The sequence below is a fragment of the Acinonyx jubatus genome, chromosome F2 (assembly GCF_027475565.1).
Source record: "Acinonyx jubatus isolate Ajub_Pintada_27869175 chromosome F2, VMU_Ajub_asm_v1.0, whole genome shotgun sequence".
NCBI lineage: Eukaryota > Metazoa > Chordata > Mammalia > Carnivora > Felidae > Acinonyx > Acinonyx jubatus.
In genome coordinates this window covers 9,099,439-9,115,391 of record NC_069394.1, presented here as the reverse complement: position 1 = coordinate 9,115,391, position 15,953 = coordinate 9,099,439, and the positions used below count along the sequence as shown (strand labels likewise).

Sequence of the window (15,953 nt, the reverse complement as noted above, 5' to 3'; positions counted from 1 at the left end):
TAACGCATCTTGATTCACACCATCCTTAGGAGGTAGGCAATATCGCTGTCCTCACCATTTTATGGGTGAGAAAACGGAGTCACAGAGAAGTTAATTAACTCGCCATAGGGCGCTCAATGATCCCACTGAGTGTGTCTGTTCTTTCGTTTACTCGTTCAGCCACTTATTTAACATACATTCCTGGAGCTTGTGTTCTGGGTGAACAGGGAGGGGCGCCCTCTTTCCTCCCTGGCTCCGTGCAGTGCAGTGGGGAGACCGGCGTGCACATGATTAGTCTTGAATGACTGACAGCATGGAGGTCCACAGCAGGAGGCCTGAGAGCTCGCTAAGTTCGCCCTGGGGAACCACAGAAGGTGTAGAAGGCAGGAAATGTTGCGTTGATGATGGAGGCTTGAAAAAAAGGAATATTCTAGGCAGCTGGGCAGGCAGAGGGAAGGGCATGGGACGTTCAGGGAAGGGGAGACCCGCAAAGGCAGAGCAGCAGGAGGAGAAGAGATGAGAGGAGGGGGGAGGGGAGGGGAGGAGAGGAGAGGGAATGGTGGGTCAGTGGCCCTCAGGGCAGTTGAGAGCCCTGTCCAGCTTCGCTGCAGCTTCTGTGCTGACAGCAGGACTGGATGGGTTGTCTGATCCCGGAGGCGGGGAGCCTGGTGCAGAAGCTTCCGTGGGTAGCAGTTTGGGAACCGGTGGCTGACCCTAAAGGAAGGAAGTGCATGGAGATGAAAAGTCGGGACAGGTGATCTGCAGCCCTTGCTGGTCTGCGGCAGAGGGGACGGGACCATCTAAGGTGCTGCCACATGTGTGGCTTGGGACAACTGGGGTTCGTCATGGGTGGAGCTCGGGGCACCGAAGCTGGGGGAGACGCGGCCGCAGGCGAGGAGGTCGGGTGTGCTGGCTCTGGGGTGGAGAGGCCCGCTGGCAACTGGATGTCCAGATGGGAAGGAGCTGCGGGGACCCAAGCCGGACATGAAGATGTGGGAGAGGGTGCGCTCAGGAGTCTGTTAAAGCAGGAGGATGGGCTCACCCGAGAGGAGGGCGGGGAGGGAGGGGGCCCTGGGAGGTCAAGGCTGGGAAAGGGCGAAAGGGGAGACGTCAGGCCCCCCTTGTGCGAGTGGCACCCACAGCGGCCCTCTTTCCTTCTAGGCCCCCAGTGCCCGCTACCGTTCAACACGTCGGATGTGGCTGGTGGAGCGATCCTGTGTGAGCGAGCCGCGGGCCCCGGGGGATCCGCCATCCAGCGGTGCCAGCTGCGATGCCTCCGGGGCTACTGGAGTGCGTTCCCGCCAGGGCCCCTGCTATGTGGCCTCGAGGAGGGACGCTGGGTGTCACAGCCGCCCCAGCCCCACGCCTGCCAGCGTGAGTGTCTGCCCCGCACCCTGCTTTCTCCCTTGGGGCTCAGGGCTGAGCACCTGCGTTCTCCCCGCCCGAGGGTAGCATTTCCACGGTGAGCCAGGTGGCATCAGGAACAGGAGAGGGGGCCCAATAAAGTGTTTTCTTTCTTTCTTCTTTTTTAATTAAAAAACACTCATTTATTTTTGGGAGGACGCAAGTGGGAGAGGGGCTGAAACGGGGACAGAGGATCTGCGCTGACAGGCTGACAGCGGAAAGCCCGATGCGGGGCTCAAACTCAGAAACTGCGAGATCACGGAAGTCGGATGTTCAACCGACTGGGCCAGTCAGGTGCCCCAGCATTTTCTTTTAGGAGGAGCAGATGTGTTTCACAGACTCCTAGGGTTACGCTCTCTTTTGGGACAATCTGCTCCTTGAGAGAACAGGAGTGTATTCGGGAGGTGGGTGTTCCAATGGCCTTATTGGCTACTCTGGTGTTGACAAGCTCAGAGCTGTTTGTCTGGACTCTGAGCCACTGGCCTCACTCCCGGGTCCATCTGGGGCTCCACACCTAATGCCTGGCAGATCTGGGGCTGGACCCTGCTCCGGGGCGGGGGCGGGGGGGGGGGGTGGGCACCAGTTCTGGTCCCTGTGTGCCTGGGCCCTGTTTGAAGATGGGCAGAGCCCCTTTTCCCTGCTCTCCCACGGAACCTGTTCTTACACCCCCACAGCTGTGAGGCAGCATTGAGCTCTGACTGCCTCTGCCTTGGCTAAGGCTGGCCACAGTTACTCACAGCCCGGCAGAGCAGGGGCGGATGCCGGGACCGGGCACTGGGTCCGCCCAGGGCAATGGGGTGGTGTCTGAGAGAGAGGGAGACCCAGATCCTGGGACGGTCACAAGGTTCCGGGGGGTTCGCAGAGTGTCAAAAGGCAGTATTTCCGGCGAATTTCTGGGATAGAAAATGGTATCCATAAAAAGGCCAGTATGATTTGGACAAATAAGTGGTCTGTCCCCCTGGCTGTGACAAAGTGGCCTAAGCCGAAATTAAGACCAGGCTTGTCAAGACTGGCTCTAGAGCCAGGCACTTGGGAGAAGAGGGGCACGAGCCTCGAGCTCTTACAGTTAAGTGCAGGGCCACCGTGTACGACTGTGCAGGTTGTGCACTGAGCAACCTTAGAGTGCGTCTCTCATACAGTCTGTGGGGTCTCCTCTTAATTGGCAACATCGTATGCGGTGGCCCTGTTGGAATGCAAGGTAATGTGGCAGACTTCCCAAGAAGAATGTCCAGCCCCACCCCCCCCCCCCCCAAAGAATGTTAAGCAGCCTGGTTTAGAGGCCGAGGCCGGACTGAGCTCGCTGGGAGGGTGCGTGCTCAGTAATTTCAGAGAGAAACCACCGTGCCGGGAAGGCCGTGCAAGCTGGGAGTGCTTGTGCGTTCCGAGCTAAAGGAAGAAGGGCTCCTTTTGCAGAGGCAAAACCAAAGAGGAGAGTCTCACGGGTCTGCTGTCCGCGTCTGCTGACCTCTGGCGCTTGCCTGCAGGGCCCCAGCTGTGGCAGACCGTCCAGACCCGAGCGCGGGTCCTGCTCCGGCTCCCGCCAGGCAAGATGTGCAGCGCCGACTACGCGGGCTTGCTGCCGGCTTTCCAGGTCTTCATATCAGACGAGCTCGCGGCCCGGGGCTTCTGCCAGATCCAGGTGTGCGCCTGGCCTCCCGCGCGGGCGGGGGCTCGGACTGGGCTCGGGGTCACCGTGTCCGGGGGGCCTCGGGGCTCAAGGGAACCTAGGGTCCCGCTCCCGCTCATTCTACCGATAGGCAAACCGAGGTTCACCCTGAGAGAGTCCTTTGGCCAAGGCTAATTACGTAGCGGCAGGGATGGAATCCGCACTCCTTACCGGCACTCCTTTCTGCATAAAGGTGACAAACCAAACGTGTGCCGAGCACTTACCGTGTGGCGAGCCCCGTGCGCTGTTGGCCCGGACTAGCAATGCTCGCGGGGATCCTATTACTGTTCCCGTTTTGTGGATGAGGGGACTGAAGCCTGGAGGGTTAACGTAATTGTCCAGAGTGACACAGCTGGGGATGGTGGAGCCCGGCAGATGACCTGGGGACAGAGCTGTGAACGCCCGTGCCGTCCTACCAGCACCCGCGGAGGAAGGGTCCGGGAACGGGGTGCAGGAAGACTGAAACGCCAGGATGCGCACCCTGAACCACTGTGCCGGACGTGTCTTGACCAAACCTGCCGGAAGGCATTATGGATTCCCCCTGGAAGGGAGATGCTGCCTTCCAGAGTCTTTAGCTGTGTAATAGGCAAAGAGGCTTCTGTGATTTGAAGTCACAAGTATTCATAGAGGGAGTCTTTAAAAGTCACTCAATTAGGGGCTCCTGGGTGGCTGAGTCGGTTGAGCGACTGACTTCGGCTCAGGTCACCATCTCACGGTCCGTGAGTTCGAGCCCCGCGTCGGGCTCTGTGCTGACAGCTCGGAGCCTGGAGCCTGCCTTGGATTCTGGGTCTCTCTCTCTCTCTCTCTCTCTCTCTCTCTCTGCTCCTTCCCTGCTCATGCTCTGTCTCTCTCTGTCTCAGAAGTAAATAAACATTAAAAAATAAATAAATAAAAGTCACTCAATTAAATAAGTGACTTGTTCTGCTCCAAGCTTGTTAGCTCAGAGAGCAACGCAGTTTTAACACCTCATGCTAAGAATTTTGGAGAACGTACATTGTCACGAAAACAGATACAGACAGTTGTGATTCTAAAACAAAGAGAAACATACTTTGCCCCCTTTTATTCAAAGAAATGTACTTGGCAACAATGGCAGTGATAGCTATTCATTGTTGAGCCCTGACTGTGTCCCTGGAACCATTCTAGAAATTGTGCATTTCTTGTCTCTACGTCAGCACCATGCTCAGTGGGCCTTGGTGGCCCTTGATTTCTAAGTGTATTAACTAAAGCCCACTGAGGGTACGTGAGTTGCCCAAGTTGGATAGCTAATCCAGGTCTGTTTAGACTCTTTCGTTGCACCAAGTTCTTTCTTTCCTTCTTTCCTCCTTCCATGTAACAAATGTTTGAGTGCCTATTACAGGCTGGGCATGATTGTAGGCCCTGAGGATTGTCAAAGATGAACAAAGCCAAACGCTAGTTAAAGTGGTCGGGATGGATTTTAATCAGTAATATACTAATGCAACAGGGAAAAAAAGAATCCGACGTGAACCGGGATGAACTTTGACTTGTGTGGAGGTGACTGGACCCTCATGGTTCTCAGAGGGAAAGGGGGTTGATGGTGCCTTTTGCCCCCTCAGGTGGGTTGAAGGGAGGTTGGAAGGAAGTAGCATCCGCCACGTTCTGGCTCCTGGTGTGGGTTCAGCGAAGCTGCCTCCCGACTCCGCGTTCTAGAACTAAAGGTATCTGTCTCCATGCAGGCAAAGACTTTTGGGAGCTCCGTTTCCATTCCCGTCTGCGATGGCTCCACGGTGCAGGTGGAATGTGTGAGTGGCGAGCGTTTAGGAGTGAATGTCACGTGGAAATTGCGGCTCCAGGATGTTCCCCCAGCCTCTCTTCCTGATGTGCGTGACATCGGTATGTTTTCCTGTGCTTCTGCCTTGATGGCATGCAGCCTCTCTGAGACTCAGATTCTCCATCTGTCACATGCCAGTGGAGCCTGTAATGTCTTCCTACGAGGATCTAGTGAGAGAATGATGTACTTGGCCCTTGGAGGCGCCGGTGATTAAAAAGTACATAAGGGGCGCCTGGGTGGCTCAGTCGGTGAAGCGTCCGACTTCGGCTCAGGTCATGATCTTGCGGTCCGTGAGTTCAAGCCCCGCGTCGGGCTCTGTGCTGACGGCTCAGAGCCTGGAGCCTGTTTCCGATTCTGTGTCTCCCTCTTTCTCTGACCCTCCCCTGTTCATGCTCTCTCTCTCTCTGTCTCAAAAAGAAAGAAATGTTAAGAAAAAAATTTTAAAAAAAGTACATAAAAATGAACGATGTTCTGTTAGTGGCTTACTACGGTTAAATAATATCACCTGAGTATACTTAGGTGGGCACTTTTAAATTCTTCTCTTGATTTTCTGGGCACCGACGGGGAGACAGGGGTGAAGCAGGGAAGAGGAGGAGGGTGACAGTCTGTGTTGGTTTATAATCTGTGTTCTGCGCACTTGTAATTCTAAAACATCTCAGACCAGTGACACTATTTAAACCCATTATTATACTGTGTAAAGTGGGCAGGTGTGTGGATGGATTGAGAGAGCAAAAGGATCCAAGGAGTGGACTTTGTGACAGTGCCGGGAGCCAGTGTAGACAGAATCCATATCGCCGACCGGAGAGTGGGGAGCCCCTACCCCTGCTCTCCTACCATCCGGTCCAGTGGCCAAACGCCCAAGGTCAGGACTGGCTGCAGCCTGACCTCTGTGCTACCGGGGGGGTGGGGGGCTGGGGGTCCCTTTTCATCTTCTTCTGGAAAGACCCAGGGTGATTCAGGTACGTCTGAAGCTGCCAAGAGAGGAGATGCTTATTCCTGGTGTCCATGCTGATGACTGTGGTTTCGGGCCCTGGGTGGGCTTTACAGGAGCCTGCCGGAGCATGGATGTTCATGGCGTGCAGGGATCCGTCCCAGCTCCAGATGTCGTGCTCATCTGGTTTCTTCCTAGGCAATACTTAGGGGTCAACAGCGGGAGGCCGCTTTGGCGTTTAACTAACCACTGCCTCCTGGAGGCTCCGGCTTCTCTTTGAGTGGCCCCATCATACACATCCTCCCTCATAATCGTCACCAACTGCAAGAGAAGCATTGCCAGCCCCATTTTGCAGATGGGGAGACCGAGGCTCAGAGACGGTGGCTTGCCACAGGTTAAGACAGCCGTGTATCTACGTGGTGCGCCTGAAATTCGTGACTGAAGACACGATAGCTCGTACCAGTGGGGATCATACTGATGCCACAGAGATGGCAGGATCCAGAGACCCGGGTTAAAGTCTCAGTAACGCTTCTGACTCCGGTGTGAATTTGGGCCCGTCCGTCCCCTTCTGTGGGCCTCAGTGTCTCCCCCTGTAAAATGAAAAACCCGGCAATGCTTACATCCCCTTTCCCTGTGGACATTCTGGGTGGCTCTGCCCCTTGACACCCCCCCCCCCCGCCCCCGTCCCGGGCCTTGCAGAGAACAATGTGACATTCCTGCCTCATCGTGTGTCTTACAGAGGAGGCCTTAGTCGGCAAGGATCTCATCGGACGCTTCGCGGATCTGATCCAAAGTGGAGAGTTCCAGCTTTATCTGGATTCCAAGACATTCCCAGCAGACCCCTCCATCTACTTCCTCCAGGGAGACAGCTTCGGCACCTCTCCCAGGACATGGTTTGGGTGCCTGGAAGGATTCCACCAAGTCTTGGCCACCGGCAGTGCCCCTCGGGACCCACCGGGGTGTGGTAGGTCCTTGCCCAGCCCTGGGACTGCTGTTTTCGCACATGCGAGGCTATGAAAAGGGCCACCAGGGCACTGGAGGCGGTCCCTCCGCACCTAGAGAGTGGAGAATCATCCGTTTAGCCGCTCGGCAGGTCTCCCGGTAACCCACCGTGCGTGGGCACGGAGTCATTACCATTAGGTGGTAGCTGAAACCAGAGGCGTGGGTGGCATGGCAGAAGGAACCCCTCGTGTTGAGGTGACCCTTCTTCTTCGTTCTTGACCCGCTTGGACTTTGGGGTGCGGACCCCACTGTCTTTGTGGAGAAGGTTGACGTCCGCCCCGTGCACTCCCCAACATCTCAGTCTGCTTATGGCACCGCGTCACTCACCACCGGGTCCGAGTGGCCACTGATCAGCCCAGGGCTTTACCACCCAGGGGCGGTGGTTTCTGACAGAGGTTTACTGGGGTTGCCGTCCTGGCCTTTACCCCAAGTAGCTTTGGAAGTGGTTTTTTTTCGAGAACGCGGCTGCACATTCCTTGAACGGGAGCTGCACGGGTTTCCTGTCGCTACCGCGACAAATCGTTGCCAACTCCGTGCCTTGAAACGGCACACATTTATTACCATACGGTTCCGCAGGTTTGAATTCCTCTTCGGGTCTCCCTGGGCTAAAACCAAGAAGTCAGCAAGGCCTGCCTTCCTACCGGAGGGAAGCTGTTACCTTGACTTTTCCAGCTTCTAGACGTGACGTTGCCCACATTTCTTCCTTCATCCCCAAAGCGACAGTACCATAGTAGCTCTCTAGACGTGCTTCAAATCACACCTCATTGGACTCTCATCTGTCCCTTCTGGGGACCCAGTGGTCACACACAACTGGGCAATCCAGGGCACCCTCCCTATATTAGGGTCAGCCAGTTAGCAACCTTGATTCCATCTGTGGCCTCAGTTTCCCTCTGCCGTGTAGCCTAACGTGTTTGCAGCACCCACGGATCAGGATGTGGCTGTCTTTTCGGCCTCCTACTTCCAAGGGCTCGCAACGAGAAGTCTTCCTCCCACGTGGCACGAGACAGAGAGGCATTGTTGCGGAGCTGAAGCAAGGGGAGATGTTTCTCAGTTATTTATTTTTCCGTTATTTATATTGGTTCCGACACAAGAACTACATGACTTTTCCTTTTGTGAAGCCCATGCCAAGCTCTAAAGTCCACATTGGATTTAGGTTGCAGCTAATTCTTTTTTTTTTTTTTTTAATTTATTATTTATTTTGAGAGGGGGGCAGGGAAGGAGAGAATGAGTAGGGAAGGGGCAGAGAGAGAGCGTGAGAGAGAGAATCCCAAGCAGTGACAGTGCAGGCTTGATCTCACAAACCATGAGATCATGATCTGAGCCGAAATCAAGGGTCAGACGCTCAACCGACTGAGCCGCCCAGATGCCCCGAGATGCAGCTAAATCTTAACACAGAAGCCAGAAACGCACCCGGTTCACTCACTGCTGATATTTACAGAGGGTTTTGTAGTTTACGAGGCACTTTCACAGCTATTTACTGCTCACAGTGGCCCCCAGTGACCGGCCATTCCGCCATTTGACAGATGAAGGGGTTGAGGCTCAGATGAAAGGAGATGCAGCATCTCTAGGGTCCAGGGCAGGGCCGACTCAAAGGAGGGACTCGGGTTCATGGAACCAGTTGGCTGTGCCTGAGTAACCCAAGGTCCTCTGGGGCCAGAACCCCCGCTCTTCCTACCTCACAGAGCTGCCCAAACAGAAAGGATGAGAAGTAGGAGCAGGGGTGGAAGGTGCCCCCTGCCAGGGTGGGTGAAGCAGAGTCATAGTGACTGAGGCATTCAGAACACCCACCACTGTGTTCTTGGACTGACCGTGAAGAACCCGGCATCTACTGCCAAGGGCATGCGTGTGTGGGGGGGCCGTGTATGGAGGAGCAGGGGCAGGAGTCTGATTTTATGGTCACCCAGGTAGTGCTGGGAAGGGGGTCTGGGAACCCCATTTGGGTGCACATCCTGGAGCGTGGAGCCCAGGGGTGGAGGGACAGGACATGGGACAGGCGCTGGTCAGGGGCCAGGTCACAGGGCTGTAGTCTGGCTCTGCCTTTACATTCCCTCCCAGGGCCCATTCCCTGCATGTAACAGAAAGCCCTGGTCCAGAAATAGGATTCTAAGTTTCCTTCTAGGGAACTCTATTGATTATTAGATTATTACTTCCTGCCTGACAGGATGGGTAGCCCAGCTCCACTGGGAGGAAGGAGAGGAAGCTGAGTTCAGAGCTCAACAGTCTTGTCTGAAGGATGTCAACCAGTGGGGGCCACAACTCAGCGTGGCTTCAGAGAGACTGGGAACCACAGGGTGGCCTGGAAATTCAACTGAATGACAGGTTCTTCTGGGCTACATTTGCTGCAAGACAGGAGTTGGCCAGTTTCTTCTTTAAAGGGCCGGAATGCAAGTATTTTAGGCTTCGCAGACCCTATGGCTTTTGTCTCGATGACTTAACTCATCCATTGTAGGGATAAAAGCATGGCTGTATTCCTTTTTTAATTATTTTTTATTAAAAATTTTTTTAATGTTTTTATTTATTTTTGAGAGAGAGCAAGACAGAGGGCAAGCAGGGAGGGACAGAGAGAGGGGGAGACCCAGAATCCAAAGCAGGCTCCAGGCTCTGAGCTGTCAGCACAGAGGCTGATAATGGGGCTAGAACTCACGAGCCACGAGATCATGACCTGAGCCGAAGTTGGACGCTCATCCGACTGAGTCACCCAGGCACCCCGCGTGGCTGTATTCTAATAAAACTTTATTTGCTATGCAGAAAGGTGAGCTGAATTTGGCCCACGGGCTACAGGTTGCCAATCCTAACTTTAGATAAACCTACATTCTGTTTCTCAGCCGCTGTAGCTTTTCGTGACTCAGAAGAATTGTCGATCATGCCATGCAGCCCTACCTCCTTACTCCAAATAGTTAGAAAGGTCTGGAATGGAATTCACGAAAATCCAGCCCTGGGAGCCCTGGATTTTCTCCCGTACTGATGACAATATCTATTTGTTATTGAACTTCTAATACATGCTGGGGCCTCATTGGGTTTCTCCGGTCTAGAGGGCCAGGTACTATCAATCCCATTGTCTGGATGAGGCAGCCAGCCGCATAGAGTTAGGAGTATTGGGAGACTGCTCGCTATTTATTTATTTATTTATTTATTTATTTATTTATTTAAAAAAAAAATTTTTTTTTTCAACGTTTATTTATTTTTGGGACAGAGAGAGACAGAGCATGAACGGGGGAGGGGCAGAGAGAGAGGGAGACACAGAATTGGAAACAGGCTCCAGGCTCTGAGCCATCAGCCCAGAGCCTGATGTGGGGCTCGAACTCCCGGACCGCGAGATCGTGGCCTGGCTGAAGTCGGACACTTAACCGACTGCGCCACCCAGGCGCCCCCTTGGGAGACTGCTCTTTGACGTCAGGTGGAGCTGGGTTCGAGTCCTTGCTCCGACACTTTCTCTGTGTGGGTTCTTGAGACATCACTTACCCTCATGAGGCATCCTCTGAAGAAGAGGGATGATAACACCTGTTTCCTGGGGGTTGTGGTTTGCCTGGCATGATGCAGTCAGTGCGCCTCTTCCTACCTGGTGGCCTCTCAACGAATGGCCTTTTTCATTGACCACACTGGGATCTGAACCCAGCTCTCCTGATTCCCGATTCTTCGTCCCCTGCCTCACACTGCTGTCTTCTCAACAAGGGGGTTCTTTGTGAAATCATGCCCTTGGGTCCTTGCAGCTCCTCTAACTGGCCCTTTCTCCTTCTGAAGCACATCTGGGACACAGCTGTGGGGCTACAAGCAGAGCATTGTCCTGGGGAGATGAAGCAGGGTTTCTGTGTATCGTTTCCGGGGAAGGCTAATCTGCATGATCCCCTCGGAGAGCAGTGACTGGGGGCTGGTGGGGGCTGAGGGTGGGGAGCATCCACCTCCTGTGACTCACGCAGGCCTGGCGGCTCTTACCCCGGGAACAAATCCTGCAGAGGAGGCCTGGGCTCTGTCTGCAGCTTCGACGGGGTCAGTTATGTCCCCCTCTTGCCTCAAGGCCAACCACGCGGCTTCCCTTCAGAATTACCTGCTGGCAACTTCCATACCCGTTTGGCCCAGTAAGGAGAATGTCAGAGAAATTGTCCAGGTTTTCCGTTCTCCATTCTGGACCACATTAACTTTCATTCACTACAAGTCCTTCGAACAGAGCTCCTTCTCTATGGGTGTTTTTTCCCCCCGAAGTAACATGTTACGTCTTGTTTCCTTCCTCTTCCCTTCTTCCCTCTTCCTGCCTTCTTCCCATCTATGGTATCCATCCATCGAAGCTTTCAAAGCATACCTAGGTGTTAAGCCCCAGGTTTCGTAGTCATGGAAGCAAAGGCCAGAACTCCTCTCTCAAAGAACTGACAATCTAGGTGGGGAGAGAGAAATGAAAAGCCAGCTAGGTGTCAGTGAGAAAGGCTTCTCCATCCCTGTCTGGGCGGGTCAGGGAAGGCTCACTGGGCTGTCAGGTGCGTCGGAATCGCTCCTTAGGGAAGAGCAGGCAAGGAGTGGGGTGTGCACGCGTCTGTGTGTGCATGCGTGTGCGCGTGTGCATGTGTGTGCCTGTGTGCTGAGGGTGCTACCGTGCGGAAGGGCATTCGGAAGTGGAGGTTAGCGCAAGGAGTCACGAAGCTGTGGCCGAATGATGACAGAGTCGGTGGTCAGTATGGCTGGAGAGTGGGGTGTGTGGGGATATGGTGGCTCTCAGAGAGATAGGCAGGAGCCAGGGAGGGAGAGGCCTAGGGCTGGCCAGGGGTGGCCTGCTGGGGGTGCGGGGGGAGAATTCCAGGCCGGAGAGTGACAGGGCCAGGCGCGGGGTGGAGCGGAGCGAGCTGAGGGCGTGAAGGGCTGTTACACTTCCTCGCGGATACTTTTCGTCAGCAGAGGCATGGCTGTCATGGTTGGGGGCCCATGGGGACAGGGTGATTGGAGGGATGGCCTGACCCGGAAGCTTGGTGGAGCCCTCGAATTCCAATAGGCCAGACTGTCTCCTCTTATGAAGGAGGGCACCGAGACCAAAGGAGTTTCTGACGATTTCATGGAGGGAGTTAATTGAAAGATGGGTGCCAACTTGTTGCTGTGGACGGAGGGGTCTTGGAGAGCCCACGCCTGCCGGGGGAGGGGGGAGGCTATCGAGCCTCACTCTGACCTGAGCACGGCGTTCCCGTGGGTGGAAAGGCTTTGACGGCACAGGCAGAGAGAAGCAGGACGCGGGTTCCTCGAGCATCGTCGTGAAGCCTGCAAGTGGCTGAGCTTACAATGAAAGTGAGTCCCCGCTCTCTCCTTCTGCCCCCCACCCACCCCTCGGGGTGGGAGGCCCGGCAGCTGGAACCAGTGGAAGAGGCTTTGTTTTCCCTTAGCGATGAATTCGGAGACCACTTGAAAAAATAGTCTGCGTCCTCAGCTTAAAATACTCAAGATGATCAGGGACCTGACTCATAGGAGTAATGAAACCCCACTGTCTGGGGGAGGGGGTTAATTGCTCAGGGGCAGACCGGAAAACACACCGTTCGGTTTCCAAGATGTGCCCTGAGTTTCTGATTTAGTCAGACGTGCCGGGCGTGTGTGCGTGAGAGAGAGATGGCGGTTGAGTCAACATTGGCTCCACGTCCCACACGTTCGCGCTCACTTTTTTTGTGAAGGGAAGGTGCTCGAACTGGCGGATGGAGAGACGGTTTTGGTTTTTAGGGAAGGGGGCTCAAATGCACCTCTTTCACCTTATCGCCTGGCCCACTTTGACCTTGAGCTTCAGTTTTTTCCAGTCTAGAAAGAGGATGGTACCTTTCTTAGAGGATCGTGGCACCATGCTTGGTGTGACGTGTAATTTTACTTCCCCACAGCCCTTTGCATGAAGCATGCCAGGGAGTCATGCATGAATGTCCCGAGGCTCAGCTTCCTCATCTGCGACATGAGGGTAAAACACCGACTCACGGGTGTGCTGTGGTTATGGCCATGAAGCCCACAGCAGAGTGCCGGGCCCAGAGAAGGGGTCCCAAGAGCAGACAGGCTTCCGGCTCTCGCCTTCACTGGGTAACAGCTCGCTTCTTCTGGAAGTCATTTGGCAAACTCCTGGGAATACAGCCCAGAACCAAGAAAGAAAGCAACAAGAACCTCTTTTCTCCCCACCCCTTCTCTGAGCCATCAGTATCAGTGTGGCCAAACTTATGCATTTTCCTAAGCTAGAGCTCCTGGACCCTAACAACTCTTGGGAGATATACGTCTCTCTAGTTGGGGTTTCTGGTTCCTCAGCCCAGATCATAGTAGAGGAACAGATGAGAAAGGACTAGAAATGTGAGAATCAGAGGGGGCAGAAAGCACTGAGAATCTGCAGATTAACAGGGTAGCACAGGGAGGCGAGGAACAAGGCCAGTGAGGCCTCCAGGGGGCGTGATGTACGGAGGCCTCCCTCTCAGGGTCATACTTGGTATTTCTGAGTAAATCAGAAACCCCACAACCCGACAGCGAGGGCCTCCATGAATCCTGTGCCCTGGGTGTCTCACCTCACCGTGGTCCCAGATCTGAGCAACACCATCGATGACCAACCGGCAGGGAGAGGCCGCATGAGTCTAATGAGAGGGTGCTGAATTGTTGAAATTGCCCTGTTTGGACAGCATGGATATTGAGGCTGGCCGATGTCAAGGAAGGACTCCCTCGAGTATAAAAATAATGATGGGTGGGAGAGTGGGGGAGATTGTTGATGGGGATCAAGGAGTGCACATGCCATGATGAGCCCCAGGTGATGCAGGGACGTGCTGAATCACCAGATCGTACATCTGTAACTAATATAACACTGTAGGTGAACTCACTGGAATTAAAAATGAAAAACAAAATAGCGACCATTTGTTGAGTGTATATGAGTCTGGCATTGTGATCATCATTACATTCCAACGGGATCGTATTATTAATACCTTTCACAGAGGAGAAAATGGAGCCTCCGGGAAGTCCATAGTCATTTAGGTATCGCGGGGAGAGGGACCTGAGCCAATCCTTCTAACCCCCAAGCTTGCACCCCAGGCTGCGCCCCACCATGCCCTCCAGTTAGGGCAGCGTTCCCATGGCAACTGAGCGATGGACCCTCATCTTTCAAGTTGTTCCCAAACCTCGTCTCAGGCCAGTCTTCCCTTTGTCTGCTAAGGTCTAGCTTAGTAGCTGGCTTTGTCTGGCTGTTTTCGTTCTGTTCCTTGACTAATCCGAACTCACTCCTGCCTCAGGACTTTTGCACTTGCTGTCATCTCTGCTTTGAATACTCTTTGGCTCTTTGCCCAGGGTGCTCCCCATCATTTGGTGTCAAGCATCACCTCTCAGAGGGCCTTCCTCACTGACGTACACTCCTCTCCTGCCTCGCTTTACCCACATTTGAAGTTCTTGTCGGACAGCCTCTTATCCTACTAGCCCGTCAGCTCCTGAAGGGCCGGAGCCTCGTCTACCCTTCCCACAGCTTACCCTCGACTCTGAGGGTCTGACACATTGCAGATTCTCACTGGGCACTTGTTCAGTGAGTGAGCTTTTGTCCTGCTGCTGGGATTTCACATGGCCTGTGTGTTCCGAGGTGACACCTGTAAAGCCAGAATCTCTTCTTTGTTTCCTTAAAAAGTTTTTTTTAACATTTTAATTTTATTTTTGAGAGACAGAGTGTGAGTGGGGGAGGGGCAGAGAGAGAGGGAGACAGAATCTGAAGCAGGATCCAAGCTCTGAGCTGCTGGCACAGAGCCCGACGGGGGGCTGGGACCCACAAACCGTGAGATCATGACCTAAGCTGAGGTCGGACGCTCAACCGACTGAGCCCCCCAGGCGCCCCCAGAATCTTTTCTTTAACATCATTTCTCTGTTTCTCTTTTCCAGTCAAGTGTCCTGAGGGAAGTTACTTTCAGGAGGAGATCTGCATCCCCTGTCCCGTCGGATTCTACCAAGAGCAGGCAGGCAGCGTGGCCTGTGTCCCATGTCCCAGGGGCAGGACGACCGTTTCTGCTGGAGCTTTCAGCCACACTCACTGTAAGTGTCGCCAGGTCCCCGCTTGAAAGAGAGTCCCTGCCATGCAGTGGGGACACAGCAGGGTGGTTCAACCTTGGCCCTGTTGAAATCTGGGGACAGAAAATTCATTCTGGGGACCGTGTTCTGTGTGGCAGGATGTTTATTTAGCAGCATCACCGACCCTTACTTGCTAGATGCCAATAGCATATCCCCTCCCAGTTACGACAAGCAGACATGTCTCCAGATGTTGCCAAGTGTCTCTTGGAGGGGGACACAATTGCTGGCCGTGGAGACCCAGTGGGTGCAGAGCATAATGATCAAAGGGGCACCACCTCCGTATGCCTGTACCCTGCCAGGATCTAGGTCAGATGGCTTAAATCCTACCAAATCCCCTTCTGTGTAAATATTATTGGCCCAACTTTTGCGTATAAGAACTCTAAGGCTCAGAGAAGTAATTTAGCCAGAGTCCCTCCCCTAGTAAGTGGCATAACCGGCCTTTGATGTTGGCATTGTCTGCTTCTGAAACTTCTGATTTTTGTAAGCCAAGCTTATCAGATTGAGAAATGGAAGAAATTTTCCACCCACAGTCATTACCAGTCATTATAACTGTGTGGCTCACATTCCCTTTCTGGCCCTATAACTTTGTCAGGACCGTCGGTACGTGTGGCCTTCCCATATGTCATGTGATTTCACTCGGCCTACGTGATAGTCACCTAGGTGTTGTTGGGTTTTTCCTGGCAAGGGCGCACAGCTCGCCTCATTGTGCATCTGAAACTGTGTCAACGCGGAGCAAACCATTAATGTTTTAGATCTGAATAGATTTTAGAATTCTAAAATGATTAATTGAAAGAGACCAAGCCAACTTTCCTGGTAAGGGCAGTTTCTTTTCTTTTTTTTTTAAATTAAAAAAAATGTTTATTTATTTTTGAGAGAGGGAGAGGCAGACTGCAAGCAGAGGGAGGGGCAGAGAGAAAGAGACACAGAATCCGAAGCAGGCTCCAGGCTCTGAGCTGTCAGCACAGAGCCCGACGCGGGACTCGAACCCACGAACCGTGAGATCATGACCTGAGCCGAGGTCGGCCGCTCAACCAACTGAGCCCCCCAGGCACCCCCAGGACATTTTCTTTAGGAGAGAAGTGGTAATAGTGTGATAATTCTAAGACAACCAGAGGGATCTTATAGACTAGGAGTCTGACATTGCTCCTAGACAT

The 15,953-nt window shown here is 53.7% G+C and overlaps 1 protein-coding gene across 5 annotated transcripts in view; it reads left to right on the top strand.

Moving 5' to 3' along the window:
* TG (thyroglobulin) overlaps positions 1–15,953 on the top strand; it is a 253,423-nt gene that overhangs the window by 36,905 nt on the left and 200,565 nt on the right. For 4 of the 5 annotated variants that reach the window (XM_053208436.1, XM_027063873.2, XM_053208435.1 and 1 more), the window contains exons 17-21: positions 1,141–1,353; positions 2,868–3,022; positions 4,744–4,900; positions 6,509–6,733; positions 14,614–14,763. In XM_053208436.1, coding sequence (XP_053064411.1) covers positions 1,141–1,353; positions 2,868–3,022; positions 4,744–4,900; positions 6,509–6,733; positions 14,614–14,763 — 900 coding nt within the window. The remainder of the gene's footprint in view (positions 1–1,140; positions 1,354–2,867; positions 3,023–4,743; positions 4,901–6,508; positions 6,734–14,613; positions 14,764–15,953) is intronic. The other variant, XM_053208437.1, reaches the window with a different exon arrangement.